The sequence below is a fragment of the Lissotriton vulgaris genome, chromosome 4_1, assembly GCF_964263255.1.
Source record: "Lissotriton vulgaris chromosome 4_1, aLisVul1.2, whole genome shotgun sequence".
NCBI lineage: Eukaryota > Metazoa > Chordata > Amphibia > Caudata > Salamandridae > Lissotriton > Lissotriton vulgaris.
In genome coordinates, this window is record NC_141691.1 from 1,080,476,366 (window position 1) to 1,080,495,476 (window position 19,111).

Below are 19,111 nucleotides of genomic sequence, written 5' to 3' on the forward strand. Positions count from 1 at the left end.
GTCCCTTCTGGGTATCTCCAAGGTCAAACCAGGCATCTCGGGCGTCTATGTGGGGCCGTTGTAGAGATGAGGCAAGCTTAATGCCCAGAGTTGCCGAGTGTGATCCCTCGTTCGAGTAGGCACCGAGGCGAGAATTATCGAGTCCGTTGACCCTGGTCCACGACCCTGCCGCGTCGGGAATTGAACCCTGGTCCCGGGTCGTTCTCTGCTTCCGGGTCTGCCGCCTCTAACCAGTGAGCCACACCACTCCACTGTGGCCTACATTTCAGATGGTAGGAGACCAAGACTCTCAGCAAAGATCAGCATGCGACAGCCAAGAGACGGTGGTTGGAGGTACCTGACTTGCTGCGTTACTGCCAACAGTTACAATACATGATTGAATGGCTGAAAGGGTAAAACGATAAACAGTGGTTCTTTATAGACCAGTACCTGCTTGCTATACCACTGGGTGAGGTACCTTGGCTTCCTGCGAGCTTGCAAGGTAAACTCTATGACCCTCTAGTAACTAGGGTATCCTAGGGACTCCACCGCCCCAAGAAGGTCTTTACTACATTCCCATCACCCCTTAAACCAATAATTGGCAGCTCTGACATTTTGCTGGAGATGGAGACTTGTGAGTTCCAGATTTGAAGGTAGAAGGGATGCTTTCATCTACAGAATATCTACTCTGAATGTACCTTCTAATCATTAGAGGAAATTGAGCAAGAGTATGAGAGTCCAAGGTGGAACTCTTAATACTACCTACAAATTAGGCATTGGGTAGCCCTCAGTGGCGGTAAGGAATGAGCCACTAGAGAGCAGATATTGTCAAAAAATTCCTCCAACCCTAAACATCCGGTCTGTAAAATATATTCACTCCTCAGCTAACCAATAAATACACACAAGCTTCCCATTCAGGTACAATGGGAAAAGGACCTCAGCATTTCCCTTGTCGCAGAACAAGGGAACAAAATATTTATACGAACAATAACTTCACCTACCATATATGGGGCAAAGCGATCTTTTGCAGTTGGCATTGTACACCTGCCAGGCTCCAACTTTTTATCAGCATATCTCAACACCTGTTGTGGCTGTGGTGAAGTGGGTTCCCGTCTACATATCCTGTGGACCTGCCCATAGTAGGCAGATTTTTAGGATAAGTTAATTCTAGCCATTGCGCATATCCACAGCCAGACCATATACAAACTACCTGAGTTTGCCCTTCTGGCTAGTGCTGCGGGAGTAATATAACCTTTACTTTCCTCGGCAGCCAAGTAAATATCCCACCTCCTGTTTGTAGCCAAATACACAATCTTATCACTTTGTGGTCAGAACACCACTCCACCTTAGTAACTTTAGCTGCACAAGCTTTGGGTTCTACTGTGACATAAGAAAGTATGCATGATCTCACAGTCCAGTTAATAGATTACGGAAACCAATTTTTTCGATTCCTGAACAAAGACTACGGACACCTTTCATATCCACAATCTCTAAGAGGCTTAGATCTTGTTGACTACACCATAATATCCCGTTTTGCGGCACTCACATGCCCGGGTGATTGAGATGTGACAATATGTCTAGCTTTGTAAGTGAGTGGCTAGGAGGTTTTGGAAGGTTATGGGGAGTTATCCTTTTTGGTATCTTTGTGCGGCTTGGTTGGTGTGAAGGTTTCATTGGGTATGGCCATCTAAATGTTGTTGTTTACACATACTTATTCAACAATAAAATATTTTGAAACTAAATGGCTTGTTGTGATGCATTTTATTAAAGGTTTGGGGCATATGTTCCCGCCCAACCGTTTGTGATGCCACTTTGGATCTTAATTTGGCACTAACATTTCTCATATACCCTCCCTTCGAGCCCATGCACAGCTGCCCATTGCGCCTTTTGATTTTCAATTGTGTTTTCTTAATGTGATCACTTCAGCACTTCATGTGAGTGAACTCTAGGCCCTAATAATACAGCCACCCTATGCCACTCTTTTCTCTGACAAGGTAGTGTTGAAGACCAAGGCCACCTTTTTGCCAAAAGATATGACTCTTTTTTTTACATTGGGCAATCCTGTCACCCTCCCAACTTAATTTGTTCCACTTCATCACTCGAAAGAAGAGAGTCTCCATCGGTTGGACCACAAAAGAGTGTTAAACGTTTACATTGACCGCAAAAAAGACCATCAGATGGATAATCATTTTTTTCATGTGGGATTCTCTGGGGTGAAGACAGTGCAAAAAGGATATTGTCAAGATGTGTTGTCCTGCCCATTAAGATGTGCTATGCACTGGCAAGAAGCTGCCTCGGAAAGGCTCTAAGTCTTATTCTGCCAGGGCAAAGGCTGCTATGACTGCGGTGGCATGCAGAGTGACAGTTATTGACATCTGTTAGGCCAGGCCACAATGTGAGCATCAGTGCATATTTTCACAGAGCACTACCCCCTTGACCGACACGTTCGACGGGAAAGGCATTTCATTTGTTTGTGCCTTCAAGACGTTTTGATCTGAGCCCACTCCACAGATCCTCCACCTTGGTTGGAACATCTTTTGTATATATTTTAAAGGTGAGGCATCTGCTGTTGGGAGTAGCCACAAGAGGAACAAGTTACTTAACTTAGGTAACTCTTTGTCGGGTGTATACTAGAGCATATCCGTGATTTGTGGAGATTGAAATTTAAAGAAAATTATGGGGTGGGCAGCACCTTTTGGTTATTTGCATTTTCACATTTTGCAGTGGAACCACACGATTCCTTAAAGAGAGTTGAGAAAACGTCTTTCTGGTTTGTACTTAAGGCTACATCGAAGGTAATTAAAGAGTAGAAACAGTGTTATATGGAAAAAAAATACTGACGCTATTCAACGTTTTCTTCTGTTTGCTTGAAATAAAAAAAAAGTTTTAGCTTTGTCTCTCTTTATTACTTTGTAATTGTTTTACTCTCGCAAAAAAAGAAAAAACGTCTTACTGTAATCAACCAGAACAATGTTGGCTGCTGCTAATCTTGTAATGTTTTCGCTCTTCAGACGTCAGAACTGGGTGTTACTGAACATGTGGAAGGTGATCCATGTAAGTTCGCACTGTGGGTAGGGCGAACTCCAACATCTGATAATAAAATTGTCCTTAAGGTAAATACTTTCAAATGTTTTATTTCAACATATATACAGTACACGCTAGAAGTGTATATTTCAATGATGCAGCACCATCATTGTACTGTATTTGGTAGCTTATTAAATTGTTCAAAAGAAACAACAAAATCCTCTTTAAGTTGCCTTCTGTTTGTAATCTCGTAGTATGAAAAGCCTTAGAACAAATAACTTGCATTTAGAAACGGTACATGATTTGTATTGTTGTTGTAATGTGTTTAAATTATACACTCAAATTGTACAGTTCAGATTTTTGCAGATGTGAAGAGAGATGAGATTGAAGCCATCTTATTTTTTGAATTAACTAATTTCTGAGTGTAAGATTAAGGTCAAAATGGTTTATGTAAAAGGGCTCTCAATGAATGGGAACTTAATTTCAGTTTTTGAATTGAGAAAGACAACAGTTGAAAACGGGAGTTGCTTACATTATTGTGTTTTAAGCCTGTCATGTTACACTGCATCAAAATTCCATGTAATATTTTTATTTAAAACATGAAAGTAAAATAACTGATAACATGACATGAAATTCCCAGAACAGAGGCCATAGCCTCACATTAATCAAGCATGTGCGCAGTGACATAGGCTTGTCCCTTGAAATGAGTGATATTCTGGATCTCTCCTTTGACCTAGGGTCACACCAAGTATTACATCATTGAGCAGACAGTGAATTGCTGTACCTGTTCTAGTCTTGAACAATGAGTTGTGACGGCAGCATACTGTGTTTTGTGAAACCATACCCCAGACCTTTTTTTCTATGTCACTGGATAGAAGGGATACTCGGGGCGGTTCCTCCATTATGGCGGAGGAGCATCGCCCCAAGCAGAAACAAGCATTGGAAATGCAATAGGTCTCACATTAGAAAAGTTGGAGCTATTGGTATTGTAAATATAATTATTTTTTAAGTTATGTTTAGGTTTTTAAAATATTAAAATTATTAATATTGTTCTTTGAAATGCCAATAGTTATAAAATTAGCAAATGTGACACCTATAGCATTAGTAAAGATACATGTTTAGTTTTTCCCTGACTTACATGTATTGATATTACAAATCCCAATGGCTTTGGTCTTTGCTTTGAGTGATGCTGTAGTGGTGCTGATTTGTGTTGTTGTGGTGTAGAGTGGTGTTGATGGTGTTGCGCTGAGTGTTAATGTGTTGCTGCCTAGTGATAATGTGGTGGCGCAGAGCGGTGCTGTATTGGTGCTGAGTGATGCTGTGTTGGCGCTAATGGTGATTTTTGGGTGGTGCTGAGTGATGCTGTGTTGTTGCTGACTGATGCTGGTGTGGCGCTGAGTGATGTAGGGGTGTCGCTGAGTGATGCTGGTGTTGCGCTGAGTGATGCTGGTGTTGTGCTTATTGCAGCTGTGCTGTTGCTGAGTGGTGCTGCTGAGTGGTGCTGTGGTGGTGCTGAGTGGTGCTGTGGTGGTGCAGGGGTGGCGCTGAGTGGTGCTGGGGTGGCGCTGAGTGGTGCTGGGGTGGCGCTGAGTGGTGCTGTGGTGGCGCTGAGTGATGCTGTGGTGGTGCTGAGTGATGCTGTGGTGGTGCTGAGTGATGCTGTGGTGGTGCTGAGTGATGCTGTGGTGGTGCTGAGTGATGCTGAGTGGTGGTGCTGAGTGGTGGTGCTGAGTGATGCTGTGGTGGTGCTGAGTGGTGCTGTGGTGGTGCTGTGGTGGTGCTGAGTGATGCTGTGGAGGTGCTGAGTGATGCTGTGGTGGTGCTGAGTGATGCTGTGGTGGTGCTGAGTGGTGGTGCTGAGTGATGCTGTGGTGGTGCTGAGTGGTGGTGCTGAGTGATGCTGTGGTGATGCTGAGTGGTGGTGCTGAGTGATGCTGTGGTGGTGCTGAGTGGTGGTGCTGAGTGGTGCTGTGGTGATGCTGAGTGATGCTGTGGTGGTATTATTACTGACTATTATTAGAATCATTGAAGTTTACTCCCACGGATAGGAAACGGAGGCGGCTGACAGGGGACAGTGATGGCTATTAGAGGTGACGCTGGCTGCCTCCTGCACAGACACAGTGCCCTTTTATCCTGCAGCTATGATGCTGTTTTGGAATCAGTGGAGACACCCTGGTAGAAAGGAAGTGCTTTGTAGATACCTCAATGAACAACACGCGCATTAGAGGATGTCTTTCGAGTCCAAAAGGGGCGCCAGAGTCGGTGTCCTTGATATGATATGAAGGAGATTTGTAATGCGCAGAACAATAACCCGCAGGTATCAAGGCGCCTAACAAAATGATCGGTAATAGAGATAGAAGACCTTACATATAGGCTTGCCGAAAGAGGAGAGTTTTTAGGGCAGTCCGGAAATTCTGTAAAGACGGAAGGGATCTCAGGTCCAGGGGAAGGTCATTCCACCATTTGGGGGCTAGAGTGGTAAAGGCCCGGCCACCCCATCTAGCTCTTCGTACGCGGGGGGCTGTCAGAAGAAATTTCCCGGAGGAACGCAAGTCCCTACCAGGAATGTAGTGGGAAATGATGGACCCGATTCCAGAGTCGCTGTTTTTGGCGATGGCTCTGTAGGTCAAGCATAGGACTTTGAACCTGATTCGATGTTCTACCGGTAGCCAGTGCAGCGTTTTCCTGGCCGCAGTGGCCGAGGAACGTCTGGGAATATCCAGAACAAATCTGGCTATGGCGTTTTGGACTACCTGTAAGCGCTGTAGGTGGCTCCTATTAAGCCCAGCATACAGCGCATTACAGTAGTCCAAACGAGAACCAATGAGTGCAACAGCTATTTGTTTTCTAGCCTGCAGGGAAAGATATTTCCTAATCCTTCGTAGAATGTGAATCAGACCCCAGCAGGTGGAGACGGTTCTGCTCACCTGGCTGCCCAGGTCAAGGGCAGGGTCTATCAGCACCCCGAGATTCTTGGCAGATGTTGTAGGGGAAGGGCATGTTCCTAGAGAGTCAGGCCACCAGTTGGCTGACCAGATGTTTTCTTTCCCCCCAAACACCATCACCTCAGTCTTCTCCCCATTCAGTCTGAGGGAGTTCTGAATCATCCAATGACCAACCGCCTCCATACAAGATCTAAACTTGGAGGCGGTTAGGACATCAGAATGGGGGAGAGAGACGAGGATTTGAGTGTCGTCTGCGTAGGACACTACCTCCATCCCGAAAGATCTTATTAGCTTGGCTAGTGGGGTCACATAGATGTTAAAAAGGGTCGGGCTAAGTGCCGACCCTTGAGGGACCCCACACAGCACTGGTCGGGATGGAGATAGGAACTCCCCCAGCTTGACTCTTTGTTCCCTCCCTGTAAGGAAAGAGGTAAAAAGATCCAGAGCTGCGTCTTTCACCCCCACCTCCCTCAGCCGGGATGAAAGAACTGAGGGGGAGAGGGTATCGAAAGCCGCAGATAGGTCTAGTAGGACCAGGAGAGAGGTCTGGCCCCCATCTGCTGTCGTGCGGATCTTATCGAGCACGATGGTGAGGGCTGACTCGGTGCTAAATTCTCTCCTGAATCCATGCTGGGAGGAGTCTAGGCATCCCGAGCTTTCCACAAAGACAGCGAGGTGCTTGTTGAGATGAGCCTCAAGCATCTTCGCTGGGGCAGGAAGCAGCGAGATAGGCCGGAAGTTTTTTAGGACCTCCGGATCCAGGGAGGCCTTTTTTAACAAGGGTTTTACTACCGCCTTCTTCCATTCTGTAGGGAAAACACCGTCTCTAATGGCTAGATTCATTACCTCTAGCAGTGGTGGCAGGAGGGTCTCCCTACACTGCTTGATGACTTTCAGCGGGCAGGAATCCAAGGGAGAACCAGACTTGGTCTTGTTTAGCAGTAACTCCAGGTCTTGTAAGGCCAGCGGGGGGAATGAGTCCAAGGTGCATGGCGGGGAGATGTCTGTAGTAGTCGTGCTCATCTCAACCCCTGAGGTGGGTGCACTGATACAAGTTCTTTGTACCTCGAGGGCCAGGTGAATTTCCTGAATTTTGGTGTGGAAGAAGGAGGCAATCTTATCACATAGGTCCTGCGAAGGAATGACAGGGTCCGGGGCTTGCAGTTTGACTAGGGAGTCCACAGTTTTAAAAAGCTCCTTCGGCGAAGAAAGCGAGTTGGTCATGGTAACAAAGTATTCTTGTTTAGCCTGCACAATCTCCGCTTTATATTTTTTGACAAGGAGTTTATGGGCTTCCTTGTTCTTGAGGTCCCAACTGGCATGCCAAAGCCTCTCCTTTCTCCTCACTTCTTGCCTAAGAAGTCTGAGGGAGTCAGAGAACCAAGGGGCAGATGGTCTCTTTCTGGCTCGGCGGCGAGACTGAACTGGAGCAGTTTATTCAGGGCCTCAGTGGTAACCTGTTCAAAATGAGCGACTGCAGCCTGTGCGCTATCTAAGCCGGTCATAGAGAGGCTTGCGGCCCAGGGCACGAAGGAATCACTGTTGATATCGGAGACAAGAGAGAAATTACAGGAGCATCCGCGCAATGGGAAACCAAAAGTGTTTGCTTTTAAAAGACCAGAAAGTGCATGTTCAGATGCTTGGCCGCGCGCTAGAATCCGGTGATATCCGCAGTTGTTCCTATCTTTGAAATGGTGTAATGTGGAGACCTGCCGCCATTACGCACCAATTCCTTTCGCGCCCACATCTTTCTCTTTAGTGCTCTTAATTGCCCTGCTTGATGCACAATGACCACATGAATAGTGTTGACGCCACCCACCGTCCCCGTTCAATTATCATTTGTAATAAATTGAACACCTTGGCCCGCCGGCCTGGGAGTAAATTATATGAGGTGTGTGTAAGTGCGCGTGGACCATGGTGTTAAAAAGAAATGATTAGATTAGGCTTGTTTGCCAGTCAGCTGGAAGCCCACGTTTTATAAAAAATACAAGTTCTTATTTACTCAGATCAAATGTGCTTTGCAAATGTTCTGCTGCAGGGGGTTAAGCGCTGTCGGGTCATCGCAGAGCTGCACAATGGTGCTTCAACGCTGGGTTCGGCCTGATGCTGGGGGGGGGGGCTCGCAAGTGAGCTTGACAAAAGTTTCCTAAAGGGTGACCGAATGAGGCGGGCACCAAGTTGGTCGGAGGGGTGGGATCTGGGGGAGGCAGGGAGCTGCGGCAGGTAGCGGGAGAAGGAGGTTGCCGGGTGGCTGGTATGGCAAATAGAATAGGAAGTCCTCTTATGGTGCGCCAAGCCAATGAAACTTTTCGCTCCATAGGGGTTAACACCATGGTTTTCAAAATACTCTATTTGTGGCTCTATAATTCAAAATGACATTTGTTATGCAGGGCCAGCATTTTAATTTTGGTTTAGGACAAAAATACATATACTATGCATTGGTAGGAGGTTTCCGGTCTGGTGGATGGGGACGGGTTGTGGTCTTGGGGATGTACGGGGCATCATTGGGGGCATAAAAGAAATACTGCTGGGAAAGCGAGGCTCGGGAGATGGCGGGTAATGCATGAGAGGTGGGCTGCTGTTAGAGGCTGTCGGGCGAGAGCATTTGGATTCCGAAGCACGGGAAATGCGGGCGATGGTCGCGTGTAAGCACCACTTGGCACGGACGTGCCGACCGAGTCCTTGGCCGGTGGACGGGGGGCTTTCTGGGGGTCGGGGTGGCGAGACTTGTGACACCTGGGTATAAGGTCCTGGGTGTAAGATGCTGGATACAAGTGGGCTGTCGTGGTGCAGCATGTTGGAGGCGAGTATTGTACGGTGTGCTGACTCCTAGGCGTGCGACCGATGCTTCGTCCAACTAGGGGGGGGGGGGGGGGAGGCAGTGCGGGGGCAGCCACGATGAAGTTCGGTTTCCTGCTAGACAAGCGAAAGAAGCATGGCCCCAGGGTTGCAAGAATGGGCTATGACCCCCCCTCGCCCCCCCCTTCCTGTCTGTCTCCCCCTTCAAACCATGCTGCCACACCATTAACTAAGAAGCAAAGAACGACAAGTGGGAGGTGGCGGGGGGGGGGGAGGGGGGGACACGCGAGCCAGGTTTGCAAGAGAGGTGTGGCGAGGGCGCATCTGTCTGCCGGGAGGCGGGCGAGGTTAGGGGGCTCTGTTTCAGAGGGCGGTCTCGGGAGGGAACAAATGGTGGTGGGGTGCGGGGCGGGCGTCTAAGCAAACGGGACAGAATTACGAAGAGGTATTGTAGGCATGACAACAACATATCGGGTGGTGGTACTCGTGGATGACCCAAAGGGCATAATGCAGGAATTAGGCCTTGTTAGTTGGTGCGATACGGAATTAGTGGGCAACAAAGGGCGCCCAGCAAGTGAGACAGTTCACCTTGCCCAGACGGTAGGACAATAGTAGAGCTACGGGCAGAGGAAGTCATTGGGCGCTGTCTCGGGGAAAGTGTACTGTGTTTGGGCTGGGGGAGAGGGGGCGGGTGCCAGGGTGCAAAAAAGCTTAAAAGGGGTGGCAGACAGAAAGGGCGCTGAAGGGAGTGGGGGGATGAATCACAAACTCCCCCCAAAAAAAGGGGGGGCGGCGGCCAAGGAAGACACGGCGTAGGGGCAGGGACAAGGAGGAGGGGGTCATCAGAAGGAGGGATTTGTAAGAGGAGGAGAACAAGGAGTTCGGCCGATGGTAAGGGCTGGCGAATGGGGTTGGGGAGGGGCGGGGGTGAGCATGGAGAAGCGACGGCAGGGAGTGGGACACCTCATCCACCCCCCTCCGCCCCCACCCCGGGGAGATTAATAAGGAGGCAAGGATCATCACAGCGGCTTCTGATGTCCAAACGGGGGTTGGGCGAGGGATGGGGTCAGTCGCAGCGAGAGGAGGAGGATGCCCAATGAGCAAGAATAGGACGTTGGGCGAGTTAGATCAAGGCTGCCACGGTGCACACAAGGGCATGTGTATCGGTATCGGTGTTAAATGGAGGCAGGGGTTAGGGCCCTAAAGAATTGCCGTGGCGAGTGGAGTGGTTGAAGCAGTGCGAGTGGGGCTACGCTGCGAGGAGGGAGTCCTAGGAGGGGGAGCCCTGGCGGGGCCGCATCTCTACCAAGTTGGCCGAGGGGACAGGTGGGGGCGGGAAGGAGGTTGCGGAGGCCGAGAGTACAGTGAGTGATGCGCAGGGAGACGGGGGTGATAGTTACTTGTCTATGCGATTTTTATATAGCGCATATTTTACCCGAAGGCGTCAGAGCACTTCACAATAGGAGCAGAACTGATGCATGAGGATAAGATTACAAGTGAACAAATTACAAAAGCTAACGTTAAGTTACATGAATTAAAAGTGACAATAGGGAGAAACGAAAATACATGAGTTAAAGCCTTTGATGCAGCAAGGGGCGGAGCGGATCCCTTTGAAGAGCTGCTGGCGTGAAGTGGCAGAGGGGGGCAGAGCATTCCTTTGAAGAGCGCACGCTGGGGGATGCCTGTGGGAGGGAGGCATGTGCACGCGCTTTTTATGTCAATGCGCTTGCGCATTGAGCTCGCTTTCACGGGCACTGCATGGAATCGCCCGATCTCGGTAAGCTCTGTTTAAGCCCCTTTATCTCTCACTCCGCTCAATGCGCATGCGCATTGATAGGTCACGAGACCTAAAAAGCAGAGGCAAAGGACATAAAATGGTAATACATTTTTTTATTATCATTGTATTTTCCGTCGTGCTGGCTGCAACCGACCTAGTGACTTGACTTGACTAGTGATGTGACTCTGCAGCAAGCACCAGGGAGGAGGGTACACTTAGCCTTTCTTCAACCCGAGCTGCGTTGCACAGCCGGGTGGAGAGGCAACACAGGCTCCCAGTATCTCGCATCAATCCCAGTGAGGCTCATGATGGGAATAGTATTCCCAGCATGAGAGCATGCCTGGGATTTGCAGCTGGGAGCCTGCACGGTGTTCAGCAGTTCCTGGAAGGAGGCGAGGATCAGGAGGATGGGGGCGGCCGTCGGAGCACGCAAGTGTTATTTTATGTGTTTATAATTCTGTCTTTTTTGTGTTCCCCCTCCCCCCGCCCACCATTTCACAGTACAAGCAGCCACGACTGGGCCTACTTAGTCACCAGTATAAAATTCCACTTCTGTTTGCTTACTCAGGTGTATGTAGTATTCATATTTATATGTAACTTGTGTGGTACATGCATTATGGATATGAGTGAGCCAAAACAATCTAGGCGTGTTTGAGCCTTGGATGGAGGTGAGGTTGTTTTCAGAGAGAGTAGAGGTGTATTGCTGGGATTTCTGAAGTTGGACAGAGGAGACCAAGCCAGTAAAGTGAAGGGGGAAGAGACATGCCAAAATATAATTAGTTTTTTTTTGCTGAGTAGTCTTCTTGGACACTTACATTTGGTGGATGGTAGGGATGAAGGGTGAGACTGCAGACTGTTGTACAAGGTGAAGGGGCCCTTTGTTGAGCCCATCGTTTTGTCTATCCCTGATCACACTTTTCAATTATCTGATGACAGCTGTGTACAGAAACTTCACTGCTCTTCGTTCCTCTGTTGTGGGTGCTCCAGGCTGAAGAAAACGCAGCTGTGAAGCATCACTCTACACAAGAGTTGGAATACAGCTTAGAAAGGACATTGGAAAGGAGGACCACTTCAAGTCAGTGTTGAAAGTACAATCGATGCTCATTCCTGTCTGCTTTGACTGTATATTAGTGGGTACCCACTGCTCCTCTGGGTCCAGTTCCAAGTTATCTATGGCCTAATAATGAAGTGCTCCTCAAAGTACTCCGAGGACTGCTGTGCAACCAGACCTGGTGTTTGTCTGGCAGACAGCTTGCCAGAGGTGTTGAGACATCATTTGAGTATACACTTTGCTATTTGAGTTCTTTATCTGACCCGAAATACTTAGAAGCCAACCTGCCACTTGTGTGGGAAGTAACCTGCCAACCATGCAGGAGTAGCCCCTGTCCAGGAGTAGTAAATTGCAGCACAACCCTAATGCTGGTGGGGTCCGCCAGAAGAGGATGATGTCGAAGATTGATCTGTGTGCCCTGGTGCAGACAGACTCTTCTCCCAAGGGTTCCTGGTGGCACCCGTGATGACAGGACCCGAAGATTGCCAAAGCTCACTCTGGGCTGGAATCCGACTTGGCAAGGTCTGTACCATCGCCATACTAGGAGACATCTCGGACTCAACCCAGTCTCCTTGCCTGAGAGAAGTGAGGCTGATGAGTGATCTTGTTATCCAGCTGAGATTGGCCTGAGTATGGCTGCACCACCCTTGAAGGCAGCCACTGCGTGGCTGCAACACTAGGATGAAATTGGCCCGAGCAAAGCTGCGCCAATCCTAGAGCACCTTCCCATCTGTTGTGTGTGACCTAGTCTTCTGCGGGGTTTTGTCATCCCTACCTGTGGGATCGCTGCCTACAGCCATGGGCTATATGAAGCAGCAATCTCGCCAAACACATATCAGTTACAGAAGAGGCCTTTTCAGATCTGCCAGATCACGTGCTTTCCTGTAAGCGAGAGAGATGTCACACGGAGACGAAGCTCGGCAGCTTTCATGTTGCACCAAAACCACCACAGACTCGACTTAAGCTGTTGAGTGCTGTATACGTAAATTGTGAAAGATTAACCATATTTTGCTATAGACTAGAAAGGGGGGGATGTAGCAGGCAGAGGTGCCAACTAAACTTGGCGCCCAGGGCACTATATTTTCTCCATATGTAGTAGTTCGTTTTAGTGTGCATTAAAGTAATTTTTCATTAGTTATTGCGTTACTGTGCGTTTGTTGAGTCTTGAGCTTGTGCACCACCACACTATCTTCCTGAGAAGTCTGTCAGTACTAGGCATCTCTACCACTGAGAGTCAAGTGCTGAAGGGGTTGTACTTGACCGAGTTTGCAGTGCCGTAGTTGGATCAACCGTGGGACATCAGAGGCAAACAACCACCATGATTGACACCCAATCTCATGCTTGCACTGTGGCCCCCAACAGTATTTAACACACAGTGATTGTTCATTTTCCTCTTTCCCCTCCAAATTCCTCATGTTCCTTTTCTTCCTTGAGTGTTGGAGCCTTCTCCCAAGTTAGTCTCATGTCAGTATTCTGATCCATGCTGTATTCAGGTACTGTATCATTATAGCTGCATGCTTCATCCACTGTGTTTTTCTGTATCTGTGTTTTCCCCATGCCTTCATTTTAAGCCTCTCCACGATGACCTCAATGTTTCCCTTTATAGTTCTGATCCAGCGCTCTGATTGAAAAACTGTCTCAAAAACGCTACCTATCACCTCAATACTCACCATTTATCATGAAACACATATAAAGGCCCATAATACCAATGAGACAACTTTTGAGCAACTGAATCAGGTGGTGAGATTAACTAAACTACTCACATATTATTTACATAATTATATACAACTGCAGTTTATTTTTACCATGGTTTTAAACATTTATTTTTTATAAATCTAACCACCAAGGCGATTAAATCAACTGATGGAAACTAGACCATGAATAAACAAGACCAGCTTGTCTTTTCAAATCTAAATTTATTAACTTTATTTTTATAAAGAAAAAGCATTTACGTTTTAGAATCTTTATTTTATAAGCAATTGAGAAAGCAGTATTTTAATAAGGAAATGAATTAATAAACTGACATTTTCAAAGCAAGCTCAGAAACATGAAATATTAGCAAAATAACAGTTTCCATTCCCTAAATCTATTTCCCTGTCTATTTCTCACTTCACCTAGAAAGGAAAAATCATTTAAAGTCTGCTGTCCTTACATGTGCCAAAGGTCCAACAGCATGTCACGTTATTCAGGAATCGGAAAGGAAGAGTTTTTTCCCTGCTCATAGTGTCAGGTTTTATACCTTTCTCTCTAGCTAAACTTTCTACATTTTACTTTCTTTTAAGCAAATCCGAGCTTTTCATTGGCTGTCCTGTTTCAGTCCATGATAAAATGCATTAGGTCATCTCCAATTCTTGACCAAGTCCAGGCTTCAAATAAGCCCTATTGTCTTTCATTTCCACATCTTCCGGCTTCCTCAAGAAAGTAACTTTTCCTCGAGTTTCGAACATTTACTTCCTAGCCTTGGCAGACACTTTAAGTTTCTGTCCTTGAGCCTTTTCTCCATGAGCACGTTCAACTCTACCAAAGAACTGCTTTTTCAATTAACGATGACAGTGCAGTAAAAATCTTCACAGCTACGCATGTGCAAATACTTCACTCTGGACAAGCTTTTGCGTCTGCAGCTCTGTCAGCAATGTTTTCTGAACCACCTTTAGACCTCACTTTGGAAACTATCATTAAACAAAAACAAGACATCAATTAATTAAAGAATTGAGACCCATTCTGTTACCCACCCCCTTTACTAATTAATCCTGTTAATTGTGTTACCTAGCAAAAAGCACAATCAGGCAGCATTATAATTACTTTTCCTTTAGGAACTGCACAAACTCCATGAGCTTTCATCACAGAAAGGACATAACATAAGCACACAAAATAAGCACATGCCATTAGTTATACAGCCGCATTTAATACTGACAAAGACAATAGACAAGATTAGTTTATTATTTTTTCTTTGCGTTTGCAACATAAAGCACATTAGTTTATCCCGCGTGTATTGATGAATGTATTCTTAAACTAAGTTGATTAGTAATTTCACCATAAGCGTATTAATTTAATTACTGTTATGGGAGATTAACTTCACAAGTTTGAACAAAATCTTGTTCATCACCTTGCTTCATCAGATCCATTTAGTAGGACTAACTATAATCTACAGTTCACAACTATGTAAAAAATGGCATTGATGTTGTAAATCAGGCTAAACAGAGATTGCTCAACATGCCTTATTCCAAGACCAGCACAACTCTTCCCTGTTTTAGCATTTAAAAAGTTAAATGCTAAAACTGGGGTTAAAAATTGCAAATTCACTGTAGACTCATATCAACCAGCCTTTAAAAAGACAAACTGAAAGAAACAGTTAGTTGTAGACTCCTTACCTTAGAAGTACCCCCAGACGTCAGACTGGATCCGGAATTTTTTTTGTCAGCAGTACCCCTGCGCATCGGAAGGTGGAGTCAGTCGACTCTGCGTAATTCGTCGGGGTCGCCGGGATGACGTAGCGGTAGTTACATAGATGCCGCCCTCGTGCGCTGATGTCAGTTCTTTCTTTTCTGCGCCAGCAATAGCAGATCCGTAGAGAGCGGTACCCCCAGTCATTTTTTGACTGACTTTTTCTTGACTTACGTTGAATTTGTTTTTCGAGTCCATCGACTCCTGGTGCCTGAGGGATGCCCAGCTTCAAAGCCTACGGTTCCTGTAACCGACTGATGTCGGTGACGGACCCGCACCGTGTGTGCCTCTACTGCCAGGAGCGCGACCACGACCCCAAGTCATGCTCTGACTGGCGGATTATGGCCCGTAGTCTTTGCGGGGTTGGACCCGAAAGCTACTCGAGGCCCGGCAGTCGGCGCCACGTCACTCGAGGTCCCGGTTGCGGAGGAGGTCAACGGATCGGTCGCAGAGCCAACGCCATTCTTCGTCTAAGTCTTCACACTCAGGGTCAGGTAAGGCAAAGCACAAGAAAAAGTTGAAGAAGTATCGTCGCTCTTCAACTTCGCCCCGTCCGTCGGCTGACGCGACGAGGGTTGTGGGTGGTGCCCCTCCTGCGGCTCCGCGTGTGGAGCCCGTAGGTTCAGCTCTGGGTTTCCCCCCTTCCCGGGACAGGGAGCAACCCCTGCCCAGCTTCGTCATTTTTACGAAGCGAAGCACGCCATCTCTGGGCAGCCCGACTCCGCCGGTACGCTTTCGGGCCCCGCGGAATTGGCTGGAAGGCCTGGACCTTTGGCGCTGGTGGCTTCGGCCTCAGCGCCGCAGGGTCCCCTTGGATCCAGGCCTGGATATGGATTGTCGCCGATCGCTCTTGGTACACCTCCCCCAGTGCCGATTCCACCGACATTGTCTGTGTCCCCAGCTGACGTCGACCCCTGCCTCCACCTCTAGGTAGACACGAGTCGGTCTGGCGTCGACCATCACCAGATCCGACGGGTACCTTTGTGTCCCTCTTCTACCCTGGCTCTTTGAGACCAGATTGGCAGCCAGAGGAGGGTAAGGAGGACTGGGAGTGGTCTGGGGACCCTTTAACCAACCAGTTGGCTTATGAACAGGAGTGGAGAAAGGAACCGGGAGAAGCCAGTGATCTGGATACCTCACCAGACATTGGCATGTTGTCTCCTCCTACCGTGGCTACGGAGGAGGAAGAGACATACGTAGTGGTGTTGTGTAGGGCGGCCGAGGCTCTCCATCTTGAGCTACCTAGGGTGGCAGTCAAGACTTACCTCCTGACAAAGGTCCTTTAACCAGCAGCGAGCTCTTCGGAGCCCCTGCTGCTGTTTAATGAAGCCCTCACGGACATCCTTTTGGGCACCTGGTCTAGTTCCAACCCTGGGGCTCCTGTGGACAGGATGATTGCCCGACGCCCCCGCCCGGCCCTAGGCGACCCCACTTTTCTCTCCCAACACCCCACCACTGAGAGCTTGGTTGTCCAAGCCTCCATTTCCATAGGCGCATTCCCTAACGCACCACCCGACAGGGAATCCAAAAAGCTGGACCACCTTGGGAAGAAAATGTTTTCTTCCTCCAGCTTGGGACTGCGATCGGTAAACACTGCATGTCTGTTGGCCCGACGCACTAGGCAGGACGATTTCCACTTCAGTGGCCCTTCGACGCTACTCCTGGTTGGCATAGACTGGTTTTTCCAGGGATGTCCAATCCACTCCTATGGACATTCCCTTTGATGTATATAAACAAATGGGGTCAAGAGGGAATATTTATTGACCATTCATTGCTATCATCCCCAATAAGTTACAAACTAATTAATAAGATAACAATGGGCCAGGAAAGATAGAACTATCTAGAAAAACTGTGTTATCTAAAAGGGGTACAATCACGAAATCCACAAAGAATAATTTGTGGTGAAAAATAATGTTTCCCATCAGATTCCCATCCTGTACCGCCCTACATCATTTGGGATCCTTCACCCGAAGGAAGTGGTAATCATCCACTATGGATTAGGTAGACTGTAGCCTAATCTGGTAGAAGAAAACTCCAGTGTAGTAGCGAGATTAAGTGGCATCAGGGGGTAATCTGACTAGCAGTGCAGAAAATATGTGATAAAGTAACAGTACTAAGTGCAAACTGGGTGGTTAAGATTGGGTTGTGGAAATGGAAAAGAACAATTTTAATAGAATCCTATCCACACCCAAGGATAAAAACAGTGCAAAGTAGTATTAAACAAATGACTACTGAGATGGATTGTAGGTCGACATGTTTCTGCAGTTGGTATAGAGTCAAAGGATCTCCTCCTGCTTCATCAGGACCTTAATACAATGCTACTGCGTAATGTGAATGAGTGAAGTAAAAGTAATTTATATCACCTGGAGTTCGCCCGTGCAGATGATCCATATGGTCACAAAGTAACAGTGAACGGACAAACAGAAAAAAAACACACAGTTATTAACGATAGTCTATAAAAACACGCACTTTTTGTGATTGATTACGTTTGCCAATTATTTTTGGGTCATTAGTTTCTATTTAGTAAACAATCCTGTATTCATCATCATGTTAAGATAAAGGACAACGGATATAATTATATCCACTCACCCAAATTATGGGGAATACACACCCCACCTCACCTGGCTACAGCTCAGGTAAAACGGAGCACCACTCTATGGGGAGAGAAGAAGAAAGAAAAATAAAGGAAGGACTGGAATGCTGTATCTATTACATAGTATTATTCAAATGGGGTATGTATATATGTATATATCCAGTTTTTAATGTTAAGCATATAATCCCTTATGATGTACTTTCAAACGTTTCTGAGCTATCTAAATATATATATTTTTTTATATTTTGCCTTGTTCATCAAGGTGACATCATAGGGCGACATGTAACGAGACCTAAGGTAATCTGTTCGTTTTTAGTGCGTTCTTATGTGTTGGAATACAACTCCTCCAATTGTCAGTCTTCTACCTTTAAATACCATTGCACACTCGCTCGTCCTCAGGTAAACAGACACGAACCAGCCGATTGTTCGTGTAGGGCGTTTTGTTGTGATTAATTTTACGCGCCAACTTTAACTAGGAAAATGAGGCTCGGTTGTGAAAGAGAGCACAAAGAACGCCCAGAGCAGTTGCTTGGTTCTAACGAGTAAGCAGACATGAACCGACCAGCTGTTCGTGTAAGGCGTTTTGTTGCGATCAGATCTTTCTATTATTTATGCGCTAACTGTAGCCTAAAAAATAAGGCTCAGTCATAGAAAAGTGCCCGAGATACGCCTAAGGCTGTTGCTTAGTTCTGCCCCTTGTCTTTTGTTACAGAAGGGCTGAGAAGCGCTAGACAGGACACTGTTACGAGCGTAATTCACGAAAATACATTCGTCGAGATGGAATGCTGTTAGGCGTTCCCCAGGGCTTGCTTACCTGTCCGTCGGTACTCCGGACATCCGTCTGGGCTGTCTTCGTGGGAGGCAGCTATGGTAATTAAGCAAAGAATTGCGTGCCATTGGTTTACGGTAGAGTTCCGAAACCAGACCAGCGGGCGTGCTTGTAATTAATATATCCAAGAAGGCCAATCTATGGGTATTGTATTCCAAGGTGAATTTAAGGAATCGGTTTCTCTGATTGAGCCATTCATGGAACTCTTTCAGCTGCATCTCATTGCCTCGCCACACGACGAAGATATCGTCTATGTAGCGTTTCCATGCTCGCAGACACCTAAGATGGGGGTTGGTGTCTGCGAGCACGTGCTCCTGTTCGAAGTGATGTACGTACAGATTAGCGAGACTAGGGGCAAAAACTTTTAGTGGCATACTCTTTGAATAAATTAGAAACGACCGCATGTATCATCGAGTCCGTTCTCACTGTATAAAAAGGCTTTTTTGCACAGCTAAGCAATATTTGTTTACTTTTTGTGCGCGGTATCGTCCGCATGAACTACACATCCCATCAGACCTTGACGTTTCTACGTCTTTTCACGTATATTCATCACGTGACATCATGTCAATATCTGTTTACCATTGGTGCGCGATATCGTTCACTCCATCAGACCATACAATTTCACGTATAACCACGTGACATCAGGGCATGCAATCATAGCGTTTATATG

General features: G+C 47.0%; 1 protein-coding gene across 1 annotated transcript in view; it reads left to right on the forward strand.

Moving 5' to 3' along the window:
- The window catches only part of TRIO (trio Rho guanine nucleotide exchange factor), a 5,246,815-nt gene that overhangs the window by 2,942,857 nt on the left and 2,284,847 nt on the right, over positions 1-19,111 (forward strand). Inside the window, exon 31 of the mRNA XM_086965300.1 lies at positions 2,991-3,092. Within this exon, the coding sequence (XP_086821426.1) occupies positions 2,991-3,092 (102 nt within the window). The remainder of the gene's footprint in view (positions 1-2,990; positions 3,093-19,111) is intronic.